The sequence below is a fragment of the Hyperolius riggenbachi genome, chromosome 6 (genome assembly GCF_040937935.1).
Source record: "Hyperolius riggenbachi isolate aHypRig1 chromosome 6, aHypRig1.pri, whole genome shotgun sequence".
NCBI classification, from domain to species: Eukaryota; Metazoa; Chordata; class Amphibia; order Anura; family Hyperoliidae; genus Hyperolius; species Hyperolius riggenbachi.
This window is the reverse complement of record NC_090651.1, coordinates 199,561,251-199,589,155: the sequence shown is the minus strand read 5'-3', so window position 1 is coordinate 199,589,155 and position 27,905 is coordinate 199,561,251. Positions and strand designations below refer to the sequence as shown.

The window sequence follows — 27,905 nt, the reverse complement described above, 5'->3', positions numbered from 1 at the left end:
TCACCACAGCTTTAAAGAGGAACTCCAGTGAAAATAATGTAATAAAAAACTGCTTCATTTTTACAATAATTATGTATAAATGATTTAGTCAGTGTTTGCCCATTGTAAAATCTTTTAAATCCCTGATTTACATTCTGACATTTATTACATGGTGACATTTTTACTGCTGGCAGGTGATGTGGCTGCTGCATGCTTTTTTGGCAGTTGGAAACAGCTGTAAACAGCTATTTCCCACAATGCAACAAGGTTCCCAGACAGGAAACTGCCAGGAGTACCACGGTCCTCAGAGTTTCTTGTGGGAGGGGTGTCACCACAATATCAGTCATACTGCACCCTCTGATGGTCTGTTTGTGAAAAGGAATAGATTTTTCATGTAAAAGGGGGTATCAGCTACTGATTGGGATAAAGTTCAATTCTTGGTCGTAGTTTCTCTATAACGATTTCAGCCGCCCGGACGTGATCCTCACGTCCAGGCGGCCGCTCTGCTGCAGAGGCGCGCGTCATCGCAGGCGCACCCATCTGTCCCCGTGCTATCCCCCGGTAGCCCTGGGATCAGTGAACAGGAACATGGTTCCCGTTCACCGATCTAAGTTGCCAGCAGTAAAACCGACGGTTTCTAATCAGAGACCGCAGTTTTTCTCAAAAAAAAAAAAATTCCCCGCCGTCCTCCTTGTGCTTCCGTTAAGCGAGAAGCACAAGGAAAAAAAAACTCAAGGTAGCCATCTTGTGGCCAAATAGTACAACAACTACATCTACATACATTTTTCATGCCAATTTACACATATTATAACATTAAAAATTAACTGTTTCTTTCCCAACACCAAAAAATTACCCAAATAAAATTTTTAATGAAAAAAAAATTACAATAAAAAAAACCAAACAAACAAAAACATAAATAGTTACCTAAGGGTCTGAACTTTTTAAATATGTATGTAAAGGGTGTATACTACGAACATTTTTTAAATTATAAGATTGTAAATAGTGATGGAAGCAAAACTGAAAAAATGCACCTTTATTTCCAAATAAAATATTGGCACCATACATTGTGATAAGGACAAAATTTAAATGGTGTAATGACTGAGACAAACAGACAAATAAAATACATAGGTTTTAATTATGGTAGCATGTATTATTTTAAAGCTATAATGGCTGAAAACTGAGAAATAATGATTTTTTTTCCATTTTTCTTAATATTCCTGTTAAAATGCATTTATAAAAAAATAATTCTTAACAAAATGTACCACCCAAAGAAAGCCTAAATAGTGGTGGAAAAAACAAGATATAGATCAATAAATTGTGATAAGTAGTGATAAAGTTATTAGCGAATGAATGGGAGGTGAAAATTGCTCTGATGCATAAGGTGAAAACTCCCCGCGGGCTGAAATGGTTAAAGTGCAGTACACCATTATAGCTGAAAGATGCAGCGAGTCTGGGCCTATCAGTGTCAGACTTGGCCCAGTCCTAATGCTGTGTGTGTTGTTGACTACGGAGGTGGCTGTGGCTGCACTTTTCAACTCTCCTTTTCCTGCTCCACTGTGCTTTGTGGCTGACTCCCTCCACCCTCACCTCTATGCAGTTACCTACTTGTGTTGCGGGGCAGGCCTGTTGGCGGTTGGGCTGGCTGCTTTCTGGCCTGGAGGACATCTGGCGAGATCCTGACCTGGCCTGGCACCGGCTGCATGGCATGCTGCAGTCTGAGGTAATGACTGGTGAGATCTGTGGGTGGTTGTGCTTGTAGTGGCAGGACCCAAGGACCGAAACGGGCGGCAGGGAGGAAGCCAGGCTAAGGACGAACTCCATGCGGTGAACGATGGCAAATTGCCGCTCTTCTCTCCATTTGCAAGGGGCGGAGCTACTCACGCTCGCTCTAGCCCCCTGCCTTTTCAGCATAATTACACACCCCCTGCCAGGTGCTCTTGATTGGGCAGGGGGCGGACAATGCTGGACAGCTGCCTGGAGCCTGTTTGGCTTCAACAGTGTTAACTAGCGGCGAGCGCCGCCCACAACATGGAGGCCACCATGCCGAGCGCATGGTGGTCGCTCTAGTTTGCATAATATATTCAGGGCAACCCTGCCGGGCACCCCAGAAGAGAAATATCGGGCACCCCAATAGCATATCTGGGGCATGGGCCATGGACAAATGATGCTAGCGTTGCCACTGCTTGATGACATGGCCAAATGGACAGGCAAGTGGCAGATTACATTTATTGTGGATAATTGTAAAGTCATGCACCTTGGACGTACCAATAGTAGATCATCATAGAAAATAAATGGCATACAGCTGGGAACATCATACTTGGAGAAGGACTTAGAAATACTGGTGGATAACAAGTTAGGTAATCGTATACAATGCCAAGCAGCGGTAGCTAAAGCAAATAAAATTCTGGTATGCATAAAAAGGAAAATAATATTTTGAGATGCTAGTATACTACTCCCTCTGTATAAATCACTTGTGAAGCCACATCTGGAGTATGGAATACAGTTTTGGGCACCACACTATAGAAAGAACATTGACCTTCTGGAACGAGTACAAAGAGGGGCAACTAAATTAATCAGGGAGATGGAAGATTTCACTTACTGTACCAAGAAAAGATTGACAAACTAGGATTGTTAAGCTTGGAAAAAAGGCGACTGAGAGGTGACCTGATAACCATGTATAAATACATCAAAGGGCGATACAAAAGCATGGAAGATGAGCTTTTTGTCCCTAGGATTGTACAATGGACAAGGGGACATGATTTGCGTATGGAGGAAATAAGTATTTGCCATTTATTTAGAAAGGGATCTTCACAGTGAGATTGGTTAAAAACGGAAACATCTTACCTCAGGAAGTATTTATGGAAAATTCTATATCAGCATTTAAAAAGGGCTTGGATGCTTTGCTTGCATTGAAGGGCATCTACGCCTATAATTATTAAGTAATTCCCGGAAGAGTTGATCCAGGGATTTATCTGACTGCCAGCTCGAGTCGAGAAGGAATTTTTATCCCTTTTAGGCTGGTTTCACAGTGGGACGTTAAAGTCCCACGTTACAGTAGCCAGTAACGCAGCCTAACTCACAGCACTGTAAAATCAATGTGCTGGTCACAGTGCACACATTGCGTTACATAGTAACGCAGCATGTTTAAACAAAGTGCTGCATGCTGTACGTTATACTGGGCTAAGCAGCATTAGACTGTTTGCACATGCTCAGTAATGTTGGAGGAGGAGGTCTCCCCTCCTCCTCTGCGGCCAGCCACATGGCTAATTAATATTCACTGCACTGAGGAGACTCGTGGTGAGACTGTAGTGTTGTCCGGATCATGAACGAATCGTTCATTTGATCCGGATCTTTTTTTGTGAGTCGAATCACCTGGATCATCACAATGAAAGATTCGGTTCACAGTGGATGTCTGTCTGGAAGAAACAGCAACATACAGAATGTACAGTGCAGGGAAAGTCCTGTCCTGCTAGTCATTTCACCCAGTCTGCTTCCCTAGTAAAATGATTCAAATGATTTGGTTCAAAGATCCGGATCTTTTCAATGAGCCGATTCAAATGATCTGAATCCTTAAAAAGATCCGGACTCCCTATCACTAACCTGGAACGGCTGCTTTGAGAGCCGCATAACGCGGCTCAATCTGACGTCCAACTTCAACACCACCATGCCTTGCGTTAGGGGCACGTTATGCGACCATAACGTCCCCTAAAACGCAACGTCTTGGTGGGAAAGTAGCCTTAAGGCTAATTGGCCCATGCCTTCTAAGGTTTTTCGCCTTCCCCTGGATCACCTTGGATATGTGCTGATTCAGGATGGTGTTTTATTTTTGTTATTATTTTTTGTATTTATTAATATTTAATTTATTTATTTTTTCTGGCTGGACTTGATGGACGAATGTCTTTTTTCAACCAAATTATGTAACTATGTAACCAGGACAAATGGCCAAATTAATTGTGTGGGTTTTATCCACAGTAGCATGTTTTATTTTAAAACTATAATTGCCTGAAAACTCAGAAATAATTAATTTTTTCAATTTTTTTTCTCATTACTCCCGTTAAAATGCATTTAGAATAAAATAATTCTTAGCAAAATGTATCACCCAAACAAAGCCTAAAAACAAGATATAGATTATTTTGTTGTGATAAGTAGTGATAAAGTTATTGGCAAATGAATGGAAGATGTGCTGAAATATAAAAATTGCTCCGGTTCATAGGGGGAAAACCCCTCAAGGGTAGGAACACACTAGGCAGAATCACATATACGTTTTCCACTATGTGCCATGGGGAAAACTCATGCAATTCGGCCTAGTGTGTTCCTTCCCTTAGTGGTGAAGTGGTTAATGGACAACATAAAGAGAGTCTGAAGCCTAATAAATTACCTCTTTTTATCTTGCACTTGTCTTAATTATTAAGCTTACAGCTGTTTCGCCGCATCCCCACGTCAGAACAATGTATTTTTCCCCTCGAAATCCCGGGGCAAAATTCTATGACTTTCCAGGTCGTAGATTTTGCTGCCCGGGGGAGGCAGAGCATTGCGCTGTAGCTCTGCCTCTAATGTAGTCAATCTCCGCCGATCTCTACCTCTCCCCGCCCCTCTCAGTGAAAGAAGACTGAGAGGGGCGGGGAGAGGTGGAGAACGGTGGAGATTGACTGACTGCATTAGAGACAGAGCTACAGTGCAAAGCTCTGCCTCTACCAGGAAGAGAAATCTGTGATCCGCAGAATATTGCCCCTGGGATTTCGGGGGGATAAATACATTGTTCTGCCGGGGGGATGCGGCAAAACTGCTGTGAGCTTAATGCTTAAGACAAATGCAAAATAAAAAGAGGTAATTTATTTGGCTTCAGACTCTCTTTAACCGGTTCAGCGCCGCGGTCCGAAAATCTCATGCATCCGAGCAACGTTCACCTCCCATTCATTCGCCTATAACTTTATTGCTACTTATCACAATGAATTGATCTATAGCTTGTTTTTTCCGCCACCAATTAGGCTTTCTGTGGGTGATACATTTTGCTAAGAGCCACTTTACTGTAAATGCATTTTAACAGGAAGAATAAGAAAAAAACGGAAGAAATTCATTATTTCTCAGTTTTTGGCCATTATAGTTTGAAATTAATATACGCTACCGTAATTAAAACGCATGTATTTTATTTGCCCATCTGTCCCGGTTATTATACCATTTAAACGATGTCCCTATCACAATTTATGGTGCCGATATTTCATTTAGAAATAAAGGTGCATTTTTTCAATTTGCGTCCATCACTATTTATAAGCTTATAATTTTAAATAATATAATAACATATTCTCTTGACATGCATATTTAAAAAGTTCAGACCCTTGGGTAACTATTTATGTTGTTTTTTTTTTTTTTTTTAATTGTTTTTTTTTTTTTTTTAAATAAAAAAAGTGTATGTGGGTAATTTTTGGTGTGGGAGGGAAACTGCTAATTTTAAATGTAAAATAATGTTTTTTTTTAATCAAAAATGTATGTGGGTGCAGTTTACTATTTGGCCACAAGATGGCCACAGTGAAAAAAGTCCTAGATGCGAACCAGCTCGCATCTAGGAACTAAAATGCTGAGGAGTTGTTTCCTGGGGGCAGAAATACCGCGCTCTCTGGAGAGAAAGCGTCGGTATTTCTGCGGCGAAGTTAGATCGGTGAATGGGAATTATATTCCCATTCACTGATCGGGGGGCTAGCGGCGGGCAGCGGGAGCGCGCGCGGGGGCACGCCCGATCGCGCGCACGAGCCGGCGGCAGCACCAGTGCCTATCTGGACGAGGAAGCTCGTCCAGATAGGCCGAACTGGTTAACCTCCCTGGCGGGGCATTTCTGTCTGGAATTACGAGTCAAAAAGCGGTACATTTTTTTCAAGAATTTTAAGGCCTCCAATTCTCAAGTCATTACTCACCAAAATATATAAGGCCCGGTAGACATTCTGCATATAAATAAATGACTGGAACATAAAATTGTTGAAATAATTACATTTATGAATAAACTTAAAAAATTGTGAAACTTTACAAATAAGTAGACAAAATCCAGGCAGACGTCGGTGCAGGCGGCAGGCAGAGAGTAGTCAAAATCCAGGCAGACGTCGGAGCAGGCGGCGGGCAGAATAAAAATCCAGACAGTCAGGTGACACAGAGAAGAGATCAAAGTACAACTTGTGATTAGAGACAAATGAGGAGGAATAAGACATGCTAAACTCTCTCTCTCTCTCTCTCTCTCTCTCTCTCTCTCTCTCTCTCTCTCTCTCTCTCTCTCTCTCTCTCTCTCTCTCTCTCTCTATATATATGTAGATTGCCTGGCTGATCCCCTGATGACGATCCGCTGCACAGGACATACAGGGCACGTTTCTCTATGATTTTCATCTGCCCTGTGCAAGGTCCACTTTAAAAATTAATTCCGCCCCCTGCCCCCGGTGACGTCACGCCGACACCGCCCCTCCGCCGCAGGCTGCCAGGTCTCCGGAACAAGAGTGTGGATATGGGGATCTGGCAGCCAGAGAAGCAGATAGCCAGGAAGGGAGGCTGGAGTCCAAACGTCTATGCAAATAAGGAAATTTTCTACTCCGACCTGAGCTCAGGCTTACTGCTCTGGGCTACTTTTTCCTACCCCGAGCTCAGGTGGGGGTTACCGTCAGAGAGGTTAAGGCTGGGAACACACTTGTCCACGGAGAAAAGCATGTGTTTCAAGGCATGTCTGTTTCTGTGTATTTGAATGCAGTAGTTTTGTGTGGGTTTCAAGGCCAGATTTACCATAAGCCACTGTAGGCACGTGCCTACAGGCGCCTGATGATGGAAAGGTGGCTCACTCCCCTCCCAGAGTGCCTCCATCCTTCCCTATGGAGTCCCAAGCGGAATGTAAATGAGAGGTTACTCACCTGGGTCTCTGCAATCCACTGACCAGATCTCCCTTCAGCTCCGACGGGCAAGGAAAGTAAGGGAGAAGTGACAGCTGGGACAGCCAACACACTTTGGCAGGGGTTTGTAGGTTCATGGAGGGCAAAGTGTAGGGTGCCAGGACATCTGTGCCTATAGGCTCCTGTGATGTAAATCCGGGCCTGGTGGATTTTGTATGCTTTTGCAGTATCCGTTTGTGCTTTTCATGCATTTGCTTTTTTTATTACAGTAATCTGCCCTTTCAAAGGAGAAAAAAACATATTACTAGATCTGTTTTTACATAAAAATGCATAGGAAAAAGCTTACCTTTGCAGTTCCACAGGAAAGTATATGCGAAATGGCATGCGGTTCACAGAGTATGCTGGAAAAAGGAAATTGCTGTGTAGTTTTATAAAGCCTCAGCTACACGGGTAGATGAGGCGGCGATGTGGCTTATCAATCGAGCCGCTAATGCGGCTCGATTGATAAGATCCGACAGGTCGGATCTTGCTACTGCCGATTCCCTGCTCGTTCCCCACGAGGGGACAATGGCAGGGAATCGAGCGGAAGATAAGCGGCGCTAGCGGGGACGAGCGGGGAATCAAATCCGGCGCACGCAGCCGAATCGCCTCCACATCTCCCCGTGTGGACGGGGCTTAAGGGCGGATAAAATTGCATTGCAAATTGAGGACCTATGCGATTTCTGTGCGGCTCATAGACTTTCATTATACGCTATTCAAATAAGTGTGCTCCCAGTCCAGTGTTAGGTACACACCATTCAATTTCCCATCAACTTAACAGGTCTAAACAATAATTTTCAAAATTTCCGATCTGCTCCTGATTGATAATGGGATTGATTTTGTGCAATAATGATGTGCAAATCTATCCCATTATCAATTGGGTGCAGATCAGACATGTTGGAAATTATCGGTTCATCAACTCAGTCTGACAGGAAATTGGATGGTAGCATAAGAGGTAGCTCAGTGTGACAGTGCCATGAAGTTGGTGTTGTATACCATAGATAGGGGCGTCGCAATAGCCATAGCAGCCATAATGATTGTTCTCCTGCAGGATGTATATCTGAGAGGGCAGCTCAGGGTTGGGGGAAATGCAACTGCTCACTACTTCTCTCTCCCTTCAGTATACGGAATAGAAGATTTTTTTTTGGCCATACATGTTAAGGATAGCGAAAGCTGTGGTGGACTCCTGAATAATGAATGTGATGGCTCCTGGTAACTTCAGCCAGTCGGGGCCAGTCGGTGCAGGCGCAGTGCGACCACGCCACACTTTCCTGTCGCGCTCCCAATGTCATGAGCGTTCTGCTTAGTAAACCCCGACTCCCGAGGTTACCGGTAGCCATAATGGAAGATCCAGGAGGCGGGGGAGCGATCAGACTGAAGGGGGCTGGAGGAAGCCCCAGGTATGAATGATTTTTTTATTATTTATCTCAGGTTCTTTTTAACCATTACACTATCCAGCCAACAAATCATGAGTATCACATATTCATATAACCATATTTGCAAAGCTGAGCAATTATTTTTAGTTAAAGAGGAACTATAGCCAAAATAACAATGAATAGAATTGTTTATTTTTTACAATGTTAATTTATGAATTATTTAATCAGTGTTTGCCTATTGTAAAATCTTTTCTCTCCCGGATTTACTTTCTGAAACTTACCACAGGCAACAACATGTTTAGTACTGGCAAGCGATTTCTGCGGAATGTTTGTTTACTGTCAGTTCTAAAGCCAGTACAAAAAGTCAACTAACCTCCCAGAATAACTCACCGTTCCGCTGCAAAAGGCCCTATTACTTCAGTGATCCAGCCAACTTGGGCATGCGCAGTAGGTCCTTTCCCCTTTGTGGCCGTGCTCCCCAAGCACCTGCGTTCCTGGTGTGTGCTTCCATTCACACTGCAGTACTATATGCTGTGTACTATATGCTGCCTTGGAGAATGTTTGCAAACCAACCATTGATGATCAGGGTATAATACTAACAAAAATATGTTTCCAGGGGATTATGATGTAATGTGACTCATACAAGGGTACTTAGCAAATATCAGTTTTCATATACCAAGGGTCCGGCAGGAGGCAGGGCATTGAGTAGGCAGGAGGTAGGGCAGTGGCATGGGATCTGTGCCAGGAAAAGGATCTCCAGCACCAGAAGCAGAGATGCCAAGGTGCCCCCCCCAAGATTGTGTTCACCCCAGTATAGGTAGCAGATATGCTCCTGGTATTATGTAGATTCCCCTCCCAGTATAATAACAATAATTCACACATTTGTATAGCACTTTTCTCCTGACAGACTCAAAGTGCTTGAAAGCTGCATCCACAGGGCATGCTCAGTAGGCAGTAGCAGTGTTAGGGAGTCTGGCCCAAGGACTTCTTACCAAATAGGGACTGGCTTACTGAATAGGAAGAGCTGAGATTTAAACCCTGGTCTCTCATGTCAGAGGCGGTGCCCTTAAAGGGAACCTAAATTGCTCAGTTTCGTTTTTGGCGACTCAGCCAAGTGGATGGCCACTGTGCCCAACCCTGGCAGCATGCGTACTTGATCACGATCCCGCTGCTGGGAGCATCCTGCGCATGCGCAGTACAAGAAAATTGAGGACATGCACGGCCAGGGCTGCATAGGCACAGTGGCCATCGACTAGCTGAGTCGCCAAAAATGAAACTGAGCCACTGCGAGGGACGGGAGGATCGTTCCGTGACGGCGCATGCACAGGGCAGCTGCAGGGGACTGGTAGAAGCCCCATGTAAGTTAAACTCTTTTTTTTAATTTCAGTTTAGGTTCCCTTTAAACAGTACACTATCCAGCCATTATAGGAAGCCTTGTGTCCTTCCTCCACCCCCTCCAGTATAGGTAGCTTTTTGCCCCCCCCCCGTCCCCAGTATAGGTGGCCAGATTCCCACCAGTATAGGTAGGCTTACTTTTCCCCAATAATGGAATAATTATACTCCCCCCCCCCCCCACACTTCAGGTAGCTATATCCTACCCCCATCCCCCTAAGTATAAGTCTCCCATAAGTGTAAGTAGCCAGAGTCCAAGGGTGGCACTCTGAGAGCCTTCATGCCCAGAGGCCTCTTCAGCCTCTCTCTCAGCCAGCCCTGCATGGGATTGCCAGAAATGCAGTCTGAAAGGCTTTGTCACCTTCATAATAGTTATAGCAATATATTGCAACAGGGTTGTGTAATTTAGAGAAATATGGGCTTTTTATCAGTGCTAGTGATGAGAAATACATTCTTCTAACATGCAAATTAGCTTCACTGGGGGAGGAGAAGTTGGGGCTATCAAATCAATGAAAATGTTAGACCTCTTCCACCAGGGCAGTTTCTAGGCTAAATTGCACCCATGGCCCGTGGACTAGCAAACACTTACTACGCCCCCAGAATAGGTAGTCAGGTATGGGTGCGCCCAGTATAGGTAGCCAGGCTTAGGTGTCCCCGGTATAGGTAGCCAGTTATAGGTGCCCCAGTATAGATAGCTAGCTATAGGTGCTCCTAGTATAGTTTAGCTAGGTATAGGTGCAGCCAGTATAGGTTAGCGAGGTATAGGTGCCACCAGTATACATTAGCTAGGTATAGGTGCCGCCAGTATAGGTAGCTAGGTATAGATGCCTTCAGTATAGGTAGCTAGGTATAGGTGCCTTCAGTTTAGGTAGCTAGGTATAGGTGCAGCCAGTATAGGTTAGCTAGGTGTAGGTGCCCCCCATAAAGGTGATGGAGGAGGAGGCGCAGCCACACTGAGACTCAGCCGCGTGGAGGGGAGCCCGACTTCTCCCTCCCTCTCCCCAGGGCCCTACTCCATGCTCCCCCTCTTTGAATAGTAAGTGCAGTGGGAAGCCGCTTATTAGTTATGTCCCTTCCCACTCCAATAGCTGTTCACTTGTCGCTGATCTCCTCCATCTGCATAGCCGCTTAAACACTTTCTACTTCCTGATTAACAGGAAGTAGAGAGTTTATGAGCGACTATGCAGACGGATGGTAGGAGAGAGGGACTACAATATCCAGCACCAGTGTTTGAAAAAGCATAAGGGCAACTGTGTATATGTTTGCTGCACTAAAAAGGAAATCACATTTCCAGCAAAGTAAAGAAGAAGGAATTAGGAGACAGTATGGAGAGAAGTGCAAGCTAGTATGCAGGATCCCCAGGTAAAAAGGAGGATAGCCATCACAATATTCCACTGGTAGACGGCAGCCCTGGTGCAATTATGATGTAATTTCATGTGAAACCCTAGCCAGTTTGATCCATTATGAGATCTTAAGATGCTCATGATACGGGAACCAGAAGTGCTCTATATTGGATAGTGAAAAAAGCACTAGTATAGCACTTGAAAAGGGGGGCAAACATGAGAGAAGTCTAAAAAGTTATTTCAATGGCATAACTCTGCAAAAGGGTCCCCAGAAAGGCCAGAATGGGGCTTCCCGGCCAGTAGTCTAGATCAGTACTGTCCAACTGGTGGACTGCAGGGCGCACCTTGCCAGCCAGAGCCCATGAGGCCTGTCCACCGCTTGCTCTGTTTCCACTCCTCCTCAGCATCTCCACCCATCCCTGAATACGAGTGACAGCAGATGAATCTCAACTCCATTCTGGGCTGGTTAATACAGAGTGATACACACTCCCAACCACATCACACGAAACTTAATTTCTCATCGGCATATTGTGGGAGGTTTGCAGTTGGAGCTGCAGCAATGAAGTTGATAGATATGGTTCCCAAACACTGTGGCCCAAGGTTACAATTCTATAGCTGCTGTAAAAGAAAATAAAATGATTAGAGTCCATTACTTATTCATGATAGTACCTACTATTAGGCCCCTTGCACGTTTGTTTGCTGCGTCGCACCGCATTATGCTTCCCCTCCACAAGGGTCATGTAAGTCTATGGAGGCTTGCACACTTCATGCGATGCGGTACCCCAGAAATTTCTACAATGCTGAGCTAATGCAAAGTCTGCTGTGCGTTACCCCATGATCCGTGCCTACCACACGGATTATGCAGTAATGCAAGTCAATTGGCAAAGCAGTCAGTGTACACAACAGGGTCACGGTGCAACGCGGTGTGCGTGCGCGGACTGACAGGAATCCCAGTGACTTACTTCCTGCTCAGCAAGGAGTAAGTCACTTGCTATGCATATGACCCTGTCGCCACACCCTGGTGCAGGGTCGTGTGAAGGCTGATTTCTGCAGTGCAATGCGGTGTTTGCCCAGTCAGTTAAGCACAGGGTTGACCGATGGCTTACCCTGCTGCCACTGAAATTCTGGGTGGCATTCTGGTAGTTGAATACTATTCCCCCTCCGAGTCGTAGCAACTAATTTGGGGTCTGGCTTTTGGCGGCACTCAAATACCACTAAATCTCGCTGTGCTGGTAGATGTAATAACAGGGTCGTAGGATTCTGGGGCCCAGCCAGGGGGCCCTACTAGGAAGAATACTAAAGCACAGGAAGGCACTTATCAGACACTTGACCTGAGCTGCAAGTTCTGAGGGGGATGCTTGCTGAATCCATCTGCAAATGGATAACCGATTTCTTAACCGACAGGAGACAGCAGGTCAGACTTGGGAAACACACAACAAGCTCTCTGACAGTCAGTACTGGTGCTCCCCAGGGCTGCGTGCTTTCCCCACTGCTCTACTCACTGTACACCAACGACTGCATCTCCACAGATCCATCTGCACAGATCCATCTGTTAAGGTTCTGAAGTTTGCAGATGACACAACAGTAGTTGGTCTCATACAAAACGGGGACGAGTCTGCATGCAGGCATATGGTGGGACAGCTTTCCTCCTGGTGCAGCAGCAACAACTTGGAACTAAATGCTCTCAAAACCATGGAGATGATAATAGACTTTAGGAGATCTCCCCCCACCCCACCCCTAGCACCTCCCCTTAACCATAAATGGATCCACAATAACCCAGGTAGAGTCATTCAAGTTTCTTGGGTCCACAATCTCACACAAGCTAAAATGGGACAACAACACTGCCACTATTGTCAAGAAAGTGCAACAGAGGATGTACCATCTACGCCAGCTGAAAAAGTTTGGCCTACCTCAAAATTAAATGGTGCAGTTCTACACTGCAATCATTGAATCCACCATAACATCATATATGACTGTATGGTTCGGCTCCTGCTCAACATTAGAAAAGGTGAGGCTGCAGCGCACTGAAATAGATTCCAGGCTGTATTCTGAGACACTGATGCTAAAGGGGTTGAAACATTGTACACAACTGCTGCTGCTGAGGGGATTGAAAGATTGTATATACTTTTCCTGAGTGTGTAAGTCACTGGATGGCATAGTACGTAGATAACCCTCCCCCCCCCCCTTTTTTTTTTTGCTGCAGTTGCTCTTTAAAAATAGATAAAAATAACAGAAAGACAGTCAGATGGAGCTGTGCATGACCTTATTGCTCGGTTTGTGTACCCAGAACCCAATATCTCTGTTAATCAATTGTGGGTACTGTCTACTATTTAATTTTGTGTGTATAAGTTATGATTTTGCAGTCATTGGTATTTTGACTTATTGAGATGGACGCGACCCCTGAGAGTTCAGCAGGGTGGTTTTGGTCCCCCAACTCTTAGAGAGATCTGCTCCATTCTAATTATAGCTAATCTCAAAACAACATAGTCAATTCATCCTTTATCTGTGGAAGTATCATAGTATTCTTCTCACTATGTAACATATATCTAGTAACAGGATTAGCAACAATATGTTGCGTAAATACTTATGTGTTACGTACACCAATTTGATTATTACTACATGTATGACATATAAACAAGTGTTATTATCACTATGAATACTGTTTGATCTGGAAAACTGTTCTCAACAGCCGTTATAAAAGCTATGTTATTGTTACTAATGTGAACATTTTTATAGACAAATGTATACAACTGCCTATTTGGCTGTACTGTTTATTTTATTTTTCAAAAACCCCAATAAAAATTATTTAAACATGCAGTCATTTGCATAACATTACACACAATGAAGAAGGCTTCATTTAATTGAAAGATGCATTTGAAATTATATTTACTTAGGCAGGGTCCCCACTTAGGACATTCGCCTATGTTTTCTCAAATTGCATTACAAAATTACAGCCCATGTGAATCAATGGGCTTATTCCCATTTAATGTGACTTTTCATGTGCAATAAATAAATAAAAATTATAGCCTGCACTGCAGCATTTTTTTTTTTGCAATGCATTTTTATTTTTCTGTTATATATTATTTTTATAATTTATTTTTTATTTTTATATTTATTTTTTTCGAATGAACGCATATTTTTGTGAAAACACATATGCAGTTTTAAATGAGAACCTTCTCTTAGCCAATAAAACATTATTTTCTTTTGTCTACTACCTATGACTGAAACCACCAGAGGGTACACTGTGACCAATTTTATTACAATACACAGACCTAATACCTAAGAAGGAAAGCTCCAGTAAGAAAAAAATATTTCAGCCCAATATATCTCTATTTATAGCAGAAGGAAATGGCAGTGCTTCTAAACAGACGCTGCACCTGAATTGACTACCTGCACAAGTATACAAAGCTCGAATAACGGGCAGATTACACACCTTGCATTCAAAACAGGTACAGTAAAGGAGGGCGTTAGCTTCAGCATAAGTTGTGCACAAATTATCCCTTCTAGACTCTCCCACGGAGATTATATTCTAGAGATTCTTGGAGAATCTATTTATAGAATGTGTGGCAATCGACAGAGTCCCATTTACTTTGGCAGGTGCAGTGAAAATGGGAGAAAAAGTGCATCAGTTACCCAGGCCAGTCAGTCAGAATACTTGTTTCATAAACTAAAAGCTTATTGGCTACTATAGGCATTTGCTCTACTGTTGTACCATAGAGTTATTATTATTTTGCACCTTAATAAATGAGCTGCATTGACATCACCACTATCAAAGAAATTTGAAAAACTAGTACAAGGTTTCAAGCAAGCTAGTCACAAATATGAATTTGTATGACACTTTGTGGGCCAGATCTAATGTACTTTTCTTCTAAGGGAATATTTCCACTACACGCAGATTGGATGCAGAATGGATGCAGAAAAACTGACTCCAATGAATGCCTATGGCCCTGTTTCCACTAAACGCAATTTTTCTGATGCAGATTTTCCCATAGGCATTCATTGAAGTCAGTTTTTCTGCATCCAATCTGCATCCAATCTGAATCCAATCTGCGTGTAGTGGAAACAGGCCCTAAGTGTTCTCCAGGACGTAGGAGATCATTTCTTTTCTTCTGTTTAAAATAATATTTGCACTCTGAAATGAAAGTACCAAAAAGTAGGTGAAAAAGTGGTATCAAAATTATTATTTTCGGGGACTTCCGGTTTAAGCGCTCGCGTGGTGGATGTAAGAGCTTAGAGCTCCGGCAAGCCGTGGCCCACGGACGCAAAATTAGCAACGAACAGCCCGCCACTGCACCTCCAAAGATCCCCAGACACCCAAGCTACTTCATGCAAACACCCTGAAAAGCGGATGGAGCGTTATCTTACCCGCTCTGAGAAAAAACAATGCGGCGGCCAAGAAGGGGAGGGAGCCAAGATGGCGGGCAGGAGATCAAACAAAAAGGCCACAAAGGCGACTGGAGACACGGCTTCCCACAGTCAATACAACACCTTTGATGACTCGGGAGATGAATCGGCAGGTGACACCAGACAGAGCTCGCAGCTGCAAATGGATTACAAACGGCTAGCTGAGGAGGTAGGCAGAGCGCTGATGCCAGACATACAGGCCACAATACAAAGTGCTATTAAAAAATCTCTCCAGGGAATTAAACAAGAAATGCAGCAGCAAAACAAAAAGCTGAGAGAGGCTGAATAATGTGTTAGCAATTGTGAAGATGACATGACTAAAGCAAAAGACCTGATTGATGTTTTACTTAAAGATAACTCTATCTCACATGCCAGGATTGAAGACCTTGAAAACCGTTCCAGGAGGAACAATGTCTGGCTTGTAGGCCTAACGGAAGATATCCCAGCCAGTCAGCTAATGGACATATGCTCTAAGGAACTTCCAGCTGCCCTGGGCATTGATTCACCTTTAAAAGGTGGAGAGAGCACACAGAGTGGGTCCGCCAAAATCTAGAAATAACCGTGCTTCTCCCAGAATGATAATGATCCGCTATTTGGACTTTGCTGACAAAACCAAACTAATGGTGGCCTATCGAGCACATGACCACACCTTAGATCTGCATAATTCCTCGGTGAGGCTGTTTAATGATTACTCAGCAGAGGTGTCCAAGAAACGGCAAACCTATGTCCCACTATGCAACACACTGGCAAGTAGAGGCTTCAAATTCATGTTATTATACCCTGCCATACTCCGTATCACAGACGCAGATGGAAAGCAAGCTACCTTCTTTTCACCAGAGGAAGCAAAACGCTTCGTACAAAATGCTCATAGTCCTGCACGCTCGACATGGTCGATCTACACACTCTGCTCCAGCTTCACATCAAGGATCTCCCTCTCATCAGGCTGAAGATGAAAACACCTGAGATTACCATATCCAGACAGTACTAAAAATTTGCCTTTACCTTTATTTTGTGGCCTTAACCTTTTCCGTGGGCTGGCTGACATGGAGCTGTGGAGGAGGAAAAGTACCGCCACTGGGAAAAAAGAGAGGTTCACCTACGGGAAATGTGTTTTGTTTTTTCCCTAAGATGCTTTCTGTTAACATTGCTATTCCGTTTCCCCGCTTTACAGGGGATTTTTCTTAAGGGAATTGGGACAGGGGGAGGGAACGAGTCACTACTGTACATAGGAAATCTGATAATTGGAATAACTAACATTGCATTTTGGGTTGTTGTCTTGCTTGTCTGCCATTGGAGATCTGATTTAATATGCACACAATCTCATGGAATGTAAAGGGCCTCCAATCTGCTGGTAAAGGGTCTAGAATTCTAAATCACCTAAAAAAGTTATCCCCACATATCTACTTTTTGCAAGAGACGCATCTTGAACAACACCAATTTATTTACATGAAAAAATCTTGGGTAGGAGAAGTATATGGGTCTTCAGCCTGCCATAAAAAAGCAGGGGTCTTAATCCTGATTCACAAGAGATTACGGCATGTGAAGCAGATCAACATGGCAGACGGGTTTCTATCAGTGTTGCCAACCTTTCACGTTATTTTTTACTGACAAATACCAAAAAATTTACTGACAAAAGATTTTTTTTACTGACAAAACCCCCAGCGCCGCGTGGCGCGACAAAATGGGCGTGGTCATGCAACAGAATGTGGGCGTGGTCATGGGTGGGGCCAAATATACATGATTTTAGTATCGCTGTAAAAGGTCTGCCAGGGAAGTTTGAGCTCTGCCATAGTGTTCCCCCCCCCCCTTCCCCCAAAATACATGTAATCTTACAGCATTTCACCAAAAATCCACGTAATCTGGCAGAGGTTCTTCCAAAATACAGATAATATGGCAGTGGTTCCCAAAAAATAGATGTAATCTGGCAGCAGCGATTCCCCCAACATACACATAATCTGGCAGCAGTTCCCCCAAAATACATTTGATCTGACAGCAGTGGTTCCCCAAAAATAGGTAGCCCCAGGTCTATATACATCAAAGGTCAGCGCAGGTTTAGAAAGTCATTATATGTAGGGAATGGTAAATTCTTCACCACAATATATCAAATGCTCAGAAGTAGGTATCCGCCAAACATCAAAACTAGAAAAGGCTTACCAGCTCCCAACAACCCACATTATACGGTTGTAAAATGGCTCAGGTCACAGATAACATCCAGGGAACATCAGACGTCGTGAAGATCCAGTGGACATCTGTATAGAGGTAAAGTGTCAGGAATTTATATAGGAAAACAAAAACGGCAATATCTAAGCGTAACCCGTTTATTTAAATAAAATTTCTTTAAAAGGCAGTAGATATAAAAACAATAACTCACATACGGGGCTCATAAACAGGGAACCCCGGAAGATTAGCGCGCATGTAATGGTGAATCGTAGATCAGTAGACAATGGTGCCGCCTGTTACCTTCCCGACCGGTTTCGCAGTCTTGTGTCATCAGGGGAGCCCCAGGTCTATAGGTGTCCCCAGAATAGGTGGCCAGGGGTATAGACGTCCCCAGAACAGGTAGCCAGGGGGAGAGATGTCCCCAGAACAGGTAGCCAGGGGTATATGTAGGCAGGGGTACAGGGCCGGTTCTAGACTGGCACATATGAGGGGGCAGTCAAATGGGTAGGGGGCAACATGTTCGAGGAAATTTGCGGCGCGAAAAGCGAAAGTGGGCATGGCAAGTAAATGCACATAATGAGAGACAGCGTTTCCCCACTAAATGCACATAAGAGACAGCCTTTCACCAGTAAATGCACGTAATGAGAGACAGCTTTTCACCAGTAAATGCACATAATAAGAGACAGCGTTTCACCAGTAAATGCACATAATAAGAGACAGCTTTTCACCAGTAAATGCACATAAGAGATAGCTTTTCACCAGTAAATGCACATAATAAGAGACAGCTTTTCACCAGTAAATGCACATGACAAACAGCCAGTATCCTCAGTATATGTAGCCAGCAGATATATGTGCCCAGTATATGTAGCCAGAGGTATATGTCCCCAGTATATGTAGGCAGGGATATATGTGCCCAGTATATGTAGCCAGAGGTATATGTCCCCAGTATATGTAGCCAGGGGTATATGTGCCCAGTATATGTAGACAGGGGTATATGTCCCCAGTATAGGTAGCCAGAGGTATATGTCCCCAGTATAGGTAGCCAGAGGTATATGTCCCCAGTATATGTAGGCAGGGATATATGTGCCCAGTATATGTAGCCAGGGGTATATGTGCCCAGTATATGTAGCCAGGGGTATATGTGCCCAGTATATGTAGCCAGGGGTATATGTGCCCAGTATATGTAGCCAGAGGTATATGTCCCCAGTATATGTAGCCAGGGGTATATGTGCCCAGTATATGTAGCCAGAGGTATATGTCCCCAGTATATGTAGGCAGGGGTATATGTGCCCAGTATATGTAACCAGAGGTATATGTCCCCAGTATATGTAGCCAGAGGTATATGTCCCCAGTATATGTAGCCAGAGGTATATGTCCCCAGTATATGTAGGCAGGGGTATATGTCCCCAGTATATGTAGCCAGAGGTATATGTCCCCAGTATATGTAGGCAGGGATATATGTGCCCAGTATATGTAGCCAGAGGTAAATGTGCCCAGTATATGTAGCCAGGGGTATATGTGCCCAGTATTTGTAGGCAGGGATATATGTGCCCAGTATATGTAGGCAGGGGTATATGTGCCCAGTATATGTAGCCAGGGGTATATGTGCCCAGTATATGTAGCCAGGGGTATATGTGCCCAGTATATGTAGCCAAAGGTATAAGTGCCCAGTATATGTAGCCAGAGGTAAAAGTGCCCAGTATATGTAGGCAGGGGTATACGAGCCCAGTATATGTAGGCAGGGATATATGTGCCCAGTATATGTAGTCACGGGTATATGTGCCCAGTATATGTAGGCAGGTGTATATGTCCCAGTATATGTAGTCAGGGGTATATGTGCCCAGTATATGTAGCCAGGGGTATATGTGCCCAGTATATGTAGCCAGGGGTATATGTGCCCAGTATATGTAGCCAGGGGTATATGTGCCCAGTATATGTAGGCAGGTGTATATGTCCCCAGTATATGTAGTCGGGTATATATCCCCAGTATATGTAGGCAGGGTATATGTGCCCAGTATATGTAGCCACAGGTATATGTCCCAGTATATGTAGTCAGAGGTATATGTAGCCAGGGGTATATGTGCCCAGTATATTTAGCCAGGGGTATATGTGTCCAGTATATGTAGCCAGAGGTATATGTGCCCAGTATATGTAGCCAGGGGTATATGTGCCCAGTATATGTAGGCAGGGTATATGTGCCCAGTATATGTAGCCACAGGTATATGTCCCAGTATATGTAGCCACAGGTATATGTGCCCAGTATATGTAGGCAGGGTATATGTGCCCAGTATATGTAGCCACAGGTATATGTCCCAGTATATGTAGCCAGAGGTATATATGCCCAGTATATGTAGTCAGGGGGTATATGTACCCAGTATATGTAGCCAGGGGTATATGTGCCCAGTATATGTAGCCAGGGGTATATGTGCCCAGTATATGTAGCCAGGGGTATATGTGCCCAGTATATGTAGCCAGAGGTATATGTACCCAGTATATGTAGGCAGGTGTATATGTCCCCAGTATATGTAGCCAGGTACATGTCCCCAGTATATGTAGTCAGGGTTATATGTGCCCAGTATATGTAGCCAGAGGTATATGTGCCCACAATAGGTAGCCAGGTGACCCCCCCCCCCAGCAGGAGGACAGCAGCGCAGTGAAGGGAGAGCTGTGGCATCAGCGGTGGAGAAGGGGGGGGCAATCTCCCCCCCCTTCCCTCACCTTAGTGCTCTCCCCCCCTCGCTGTCCCCTCCTGAACTAGTGCTGACTGACTGGCTGGCAGGCGGCAGCGAGCGAAACTTACCTGCGTCTCGTCGCAGGCGCGGGATGATTTGCCGCTACTCTGGTCTTTTCCAGAGCAGCAGAACTTCTGGCGCTTGGAGCGAGACGGAAGGTAAGTCCCGCCTGCTGCCAGCCAGTCAGTACTAGTTCAGAAGGGGACAGCGAGGGAGGGAGAGCACTAAGGTGAGAGAAGGGGGGGGGGATTGCCCCCCTTCTCCACCGCTGCTCACAGCTCTCCCTCCACTGCGCTGCTGTCCTCCTGCAACAGAGCGGGCGGCCAATTGGCCGCCTTTACGGACGCTGCTGAATTCCTTACGGAATTCACGGGCAGCTTAATTTGTAGCAAAATTTACGGGCTGTCCGTAAATTTACGGGCGGTTGGCAACACTGGTTTCTATACATGTCAACTTTGCAAATGACTCTTTAGTTTTTTGTAATGTTTATGCCCCTAATGAAAATAATCAAAACTTTTTTGATAGCCTAATTTCTAAACTGTCCAAAAATTAACTAATGTCAATCTTATTCTTGGACGGGATTTGAACTCTGTAGTAGACGTTAACGAAGATAGATAGAGGCCAAATTAGATCACACGACAAGAGACTTGCCGCCTTGATGGAAGCCACCAATCTTGTGGACTCTTGGAGGTTTTTAAATCCCTCACTCCAAGAATACTCCTATTACTCTTATAGGCACAAAACACATTCACAAATAGACCTTTTATTGATAAGAGACAACCTCATTTTGAGACTCCAGTCAGCAAAAATCGAGGATATGGTCATTTCTGATCACGCGCCTGTCACCCTAGAGCTACTAGACTTAACCCCACGCGGTACTGACATAATCTGGAGATTCCCAACCAAATTATACCAAGATGAAAACTTCACTACTTTGATGAAAGGTTGGTGGCTTGAATTCATAGGCGACAACTCCCAACATAGCGACAATCCTCTGTTACTTTGGGAAACGTCAAAAGCTGTGATTAGGGGCAAGATTATCGCTTACCTGAAAACAAAAAAATCAGAAACAAATAAACAATATGCTAATGCTGTCAAGGAGGGTAGACAGGCTTATAGGGTCTATAGATTTAATCCCACTGACGATAATCGCAAAAATTGGATTAAAAGTAAAATTAATGGGGATACCTGGTTTAGGGTGAGGGAAGAAATGTATAGGCCTTATAGCACACTTTATTTTTATAAACATGGGGAAAAATAGGCAGACTATTAGCATCTTTGGCGAAAAACTCTCACTCTAATAGAAAACCTATTGTTGTCAAAGATCAGAAAGGAAATTTGACACATCAGATCTTTGACACATCACCCTTTCAAAGTTTGCGGGCTTTTTGCTGAATACTATCAGAAGTTATACTCCTCCAATGCGACTGAGGACTCTGGCCTAAATGACTTTCTTAACAAACTAAAATTCAAAACCCTTAAACAGGAAGAATGTGAAGCACTAAATCAAAGTAATACACTCACAGAGGTCAAAACAGCAATCACCTCATTAGCTCTAGGTAAAGCCCAAGGCCCTGATGGCCTCTCTGCGGAATATTTTAAGATATTAAAAGAAGATATTACCCCAAAACTTTTTCAGGTGTATAATACTATTCTGCAAACAGGCAAATACCCTACTATGGGCCAATTAGCCCATATCAAAATTATACCCAAGGAAGGCAGAGACCCTTTTCAAGTCAGCTCATTCCGCCCAATCTCTCTGACCGACCTAGATGTCAAACTTCTATCCAAAATATTGGCAAACAGGTTAGCAGAGATTATGCCACGCCTAATACATCTCAACCAAGTTGGATTCACCTGAGGAAGGGCAGAAGTTTCTAATATATGTAAACTCCTTACAGCCCTGGAACAGGTCAGAGCTTACAATCCTTGATCAGGTGGAGTGGGACTGGCTCTTCGAGGTACTAGCAAGACAGGGGTTTCATGGACCATTTGTTAATGCAATTCAAGCCATGTATGCAAAGCCTAGAGTTTAAATACCTATACCGGGCTTTCTTTCCAAAACAATAGAACTAAAGAGAGGTACAAGACAGGGGTGCCCTCTTTCCCCACTTCTATTTAATTTGGCCCTGGAACCCTTAGCTATCCTACTTAGAACACAATTGGGGGGCATAAGTATAGGAGATAAGATTGTCCAACAAGCATTATTTGCGGATGACATCCTATTATTTTTATCTGATCCGATGACGCGAGTCCCAATAGCTTTACAAACGATTGAAGAAGTAGGCAAATTCTCAGGATTCAGGATAAATACTTCTAAAAGTGAACTTCTACCTCTTTCCTCTAGAGCGGAAAGTTCTTCTTGGACTAATCCGGGGGTTAAATTGACTACTACTACTGTAAAATATCTAGGAATTACCTTTTCTAGGGATCCTACTCAATTATACAACCTGAAGTTCACTCAGCTTATACGGAGCATCAAATCTCAACTTGAGAATTGGCAAAATTTGCCTTTGGGCTTTGCAGGTAGACTTGCACTGATTAAGTTGGTCTCTATGGGAAGATTGCTTTATCCTTTACAGACAGTCCCACTCCTCCTGAAACACCGCGCCATTACACTTCTCAATTCACTGTGGTCTAAATTTATATGGAAAGGTGGAAAATCCAGAATCTCAAGAATTAAACTAACCCTTCCAAAAATTTTTGGGGGTATGAATCTACCCTCTATCAGGGATTATAATCTGGCCTCTCTCCTTCACCATGTCCATGATTAGATCACGGGAAAGGAATGCTGCTCTAATACTAAATTGGAAACTGAACAAGCCCTTCCATGGTCATTAACAGGTCTTCTCCATGCCCAATATAAGAACTTACCTCCACGACTGAAGCAAAGTGCAATCTTTAGAGACACAATTGCAACCTGGAAAGCAGTACGTAAGAAATGCTCCCTACCTTTCAAGATATCCAAGTATCTCCCACTTTGGGGAAATCCCAATTTTCCTCCTAATATTCAGCAAAAAGTCTTTGCACGTTGGAATGATAAGGGTCTGAAAAATTTGGGTAATATGTTTGACATACAAAGGGGCAATTGGTTAACATTTCCTGCATTATGACAAAAATATGGACTGCCTTCAAGTGACTTTCTGCCTTATGCACAAATACGCTTGATGGTTTCTCAAAATCTCTCCATGCCAAAAAACATAATGTCCCCTACTAAATTTGACAAAATTTTAAGTTCAGGAAAACCCACTCGATCTTTAGCAGAATTCTATCAAGCCTTAAAAGAAATAGACAGTATAGCCATAGCAGATAAGGCCATGAAGAAATGGAAAGACATTTTGCAGGAGGAGGGAGTAGGAGAACACATACTTTCAGGTAACATTGTAGTAAGGAAGGTTTTCAAAGATGAAAAGTGGTGATCATTGTCACAGGAGCCCTAGTGGTCAGACCGCAAATTGCCTTCCAATCGGTTTCAGCACACAGACCATGCAAGCTGTGGTCGCGATCTTTGCGCAGAAACCGACAGAAATTTGGGCAGCAGCCCGACCAGAAGGGAGCCTGTGGGTTTACGGAAATACAACTTTACACACTATTTCAGGGTATAACTGCCACCACCTCTGTTTTCTGAGACAGAGGAACTCACTAACTGGCTATTTCTCGACCTGCAAATAAAACTGTTAAAACACGCTGTATCCTGTCTAGATGTCAGTAATAGTAGCGACTCCTCAGAGACCTGAGTTCAGTTTCTGTGTATGCTGAATAATAGGGTATCTGGAACAACAACTGACGATAGCGTCGGTTTATTGAAAGCAATATAAATAATTAATATATACAGAAAATTATTAAAATCAACAATTATTGAGACATGAGATAACACAGTATGAAAATAAAGGGGAGAAAAAACGGATACTTAGAGTTCATGGAGAGATGTCCTTTTGTAGAAAATCATCAAGTCCTTGGTTTCACTTTTAGCAAAGTTCTTTGTTTCAGAGCAAAATTCAAAGTTCAGCAAACAAGATGGCCGCTAGCCATGTGTCCTCGGGCTAGCAGCAGACAGCTCTCATACAGATGGAATTTGGAGGACTCAGGGCCGCCTGCCAGCCATGTGCTTTTGATGAAGCTGGTTTGGGGGTGTGGCAATGCCGGCCCCCTCTGAATTACCCACCAATGACAGTTCATTCCCTCTGAGAGATTTTAGGTTTAAACTTATAAAATGCCGTCACTCACAAACGATGCAAGTCATATTTTGGTGGATAACAGATTCATACTTGTCGGAAAATACAGATTAATATGACATCAGACATGGCTAGTGCAGCGGACCCAGTTCTTGAGAAGGGTCATACCTCAATAACCGGACGGGCTATCGCGATGAATTTCATATCAGCACGATGGCCAGATTTTACCGAATAAGACTATATGAATTTTATAGCTGTGCGATGTACAGTCGCCATATAATCGACAAGAAACCATACATCACATGCCTTCAGATCTGCCCTGGTCGGTGCCGGACAGTCTGGCTTCCTCAGGGCCGCCCTGGGGAGCCAGCTTCCTGGCCCTCTTCATGGAGCCATTTGGCTGTAGGGGGAATGAGCTGGTCCCTGCAGGGAATCTGGCCACGTGTGACATTCCTGAGGGGGAGGCATTCCTGAGGGGTGAGGGGAATGCTTTGCTCACAGGGGAACAGATCTCTGGTTTTAAAAAAACACAAAAATGTCATTTCTGATCGCTTGCACGACTACACAACCAATCTGGGTCTAGCACGTCAATGGCAATCGGTGCAATACACCGATTGCGATTGCGTTCTCGTTTCTCACGGCTGTTCCGTGACAATCATCTCATCTCTTATTCATACATAGAGGTAAATATGCTTTTAATATTAAATATAAAAGTCCACCTACTCATTATAATCCATGGTGCCCCAAATGTAAGTTAAAAGATGCTGATCTATTTCATTGCATGTGGGAATGTCCTATTATACAAATCTTCTGGGACAAGGTTATTGACTATGCTAATAGAACATGTAAAAAAAGAATTCTCAAGTCCAAACTCTTGCTCTTATTCAACTATCATGCTACTACCTCTGCTGATCCCTCTCAGCTTTATATCACATATTTCTAATAGCAGCTCGTCTAATTATTTTATGTAAATGGCTCGAGTCTACCCCTCCAAAAGTGGAAGGGGTTAAAAAGGAACTCTCCTATATCTTCCTAATGGAACATTTGCATACACTCCAAGCAAAGGAGCAACGCATTAGATCTTTTTTCAAAACTTGGAAGAACTTCATAACTCGCCAATATTTACCACAACAGATTGAGGCCTTGATGAGAGATTTCATGTGGACCTCCTGGTATTGTCTGGAAGACTTGGGAGATACCTTGGGACCACTTAACGCGAACCCTCAGTAGCAATGCCCGTAATATAGATACTCGTGGGGAGGGAAGGGAGGGTCTGGGAGGGACCTGGGGAGGGGGGGGGGGGCCTTATTATTGAAAAAAAGTAGTTTGTCTTACTGGTTCTTCTTGTTTGTTTTTTTAAGTCTTGCTGTTTATGACATTCTTCTGTGAGCAAACCCAATAAAAATCTTATGAATAAAAAAATATTATTTTCTTACTTGCTGGAGGCTTACAGTTATTTTTCTGGTAAGGTTTGAAAATATCTCCTTGGAGAAAACCCAAGAGAAAAGTTTATTTATTATTTATTGTATTTATAAAGCGCCAACATATTACGCAGGGCTGGACATTAGTTTAGGTTACAGACAATATTTAGGGGTGACATACAGCAATATGACAATACAGGAATACAAAAAAAAAACAGATCACGCAACACAGTATGAGTACAAAGTCATGCTTAGTCAGTCACTGGATGGGAGCATGAAGATTAGGCAAGTTAGGTTCACTCAAATGCATAGCATGTGTGCACAGTAATGGAGGTGTAATGGAGTGGAGAGGTAGGGACACGAGAGGTAGGGGACCAGAGTTCAGCTGTGGGTTTAGAGCAATTGTGAGGGGTGGTAGGCCAGAGTGAAAAGGTGAGTTTTGAGGGCCTTCTTGAAGGTGTTGAAGGAGGGGGCTGCCCTAATGGGTGGAGGTACTGAGTTCCATAGTGTTGGAGCAGCTCTTGAGAAGTCCTGGAGGCATACGTGGGACTGGGTGATGCGGGGGGCGGTCAGGCGAAGTTCATTCGAGGAGCGGAGTGAGTGGCTAGGTGTGTACCTCTGAGTAAGATCGGAAATGTAGGTTGGACCGTTTTTTGGACAGGTTTGTAGGTCAGACACAGTATCTTGAATGTGATTCTGGACTAGATAGGAAGCCAGTGGAGGGATTCACAGAGGGGAGCCACCGTGGTGGAGCGATGGGAGGAGTGGATAATTCTGGCTGCCGCAATTCATAATGGACTGCAGCGGGGCTATTTGGGTCATAGGGAGACCAGACAAAAGGGCATTGCAGTAGTCAAGGCGGGAAATTATGAGGGCATGGATGAGGAGTTTGGTGGTGGCAATGGTCAGGAAAGGGCAAATCTTGCAGATGTTGCGAAGGTGGAAGTTGCAGGACTTTGTGAGGTTTTGGATGTGGGGAGTGAAGGAGAGTGCGTAGTCCAGGGTGACACCCAGACAGCGGGCTTGATTTTACGCTGGAAGAAATGTACTCCTTATTTGTATGAGTTTTAAATCTTAAGATTTTCACGACAGTTCCTCTTGAAGTATCGCGGTAGCACTTTATTTATTAACGCGAGTAACAGCAGATTACTTGCGCGGTTTGCCTGCGTTACAGGTAATGAATCATTGATCCCTAAAAATTTCAAACTATCTATTTGCCATTTAAATGAAAATGCATGTTTTAATTCAGTTATGGTACCAATTGCAATTGAGATATTGAGCAGTATGGTTTTATCCAGGTTGGCCTTAAAATTACTCAGTGAGCCATACCTTCCTAATTCATATAAAATATTTGGAGAGTTATTTGAAGTGAAGTAATATATGTTGGGCTATTTATACGAATTTTTGATAAAGTCACATAAATTTTAACTAAAGGTAATAAAAAGAATTTAAAGGGAAGGTTCAGGGAAACCTTTAAAAAAATAAAAATCCATATCCACTTACCTGGGGCTTCCTCCAGCCCGTGGCAGGCAGGAGGTGCCCTCGCCGCCGCTCCAGAGGCTTCCGGTCGTCTTCGGTGGCCGACCCGACCTGGCCAGGCCGGCTGCCAGGTCGGGCTCTTCTGCGCTCCAAGGACGGGCTCTTCTGCGTCCCACGCGGGCGCGCTGACGTCATCGGACGTCATCTGGGCTGTACTGCACAGGCGCAGTAGTTCTGCGCCTGCGCAGTAAAGCCCGGAGGACGTCCGATGACGTCAGCGCGTCCGCGTGGGACGCAGAAGAGCCCGTCCTTGGAGCGCAGAAGAGCCCGACCTGGCAGCCGGCCTGGCCAGGTCGGTTCGGCCACCGAAGACGACCGGAAGCCTCTGGAGCGGCGGCAAGGGCACCTCCTGCCTGCCACGGGCTGGAGGAAGCCCCAGGTAAGTGGATATGGATTTTTATTTTTTTAAAGGTTTCCCTGAACCTTCCCTTTAAGGCTCCTTATGTGTAAAAAAAACAAAACAAACAGGAGGAGTCTTAAATATC

The 27,905-nt window shown here is 44.0% G+C and overlaps 1 protein-coding gene across 2 annotated transcripts in view; it reads left to right on the top strand.

Annotated features, from left to right (window-relative positions):
- SPA17 (sperm autoantigenic protein 17) overlaps positions 1 to 27,905 on the top strand; it is a 654,098-nt gene that overhangs the window by 6,802 nt on the left and 619,391 nt on the right. Inside the window, exon 2 of one of the 2 annotated variants that reach the window (XM_068240289.1) lies at positions 6,277 to 6,325. The exons of the other annotated variant lie outside the window; for it this stretch is intronic. Within the exon in view, the coding sequence (XP_068096390.1) occupies positions 6,297 to 6,325 (29 nt within the window). The 5' untranslated portion in view covers positions 6,277 to 6,296. The remainder of the gene's footprint in view (positions 1 to 6,276; positions 6,326 to 27,905) is intronic. 2 annotated transcript variants of the gene reach the window in all.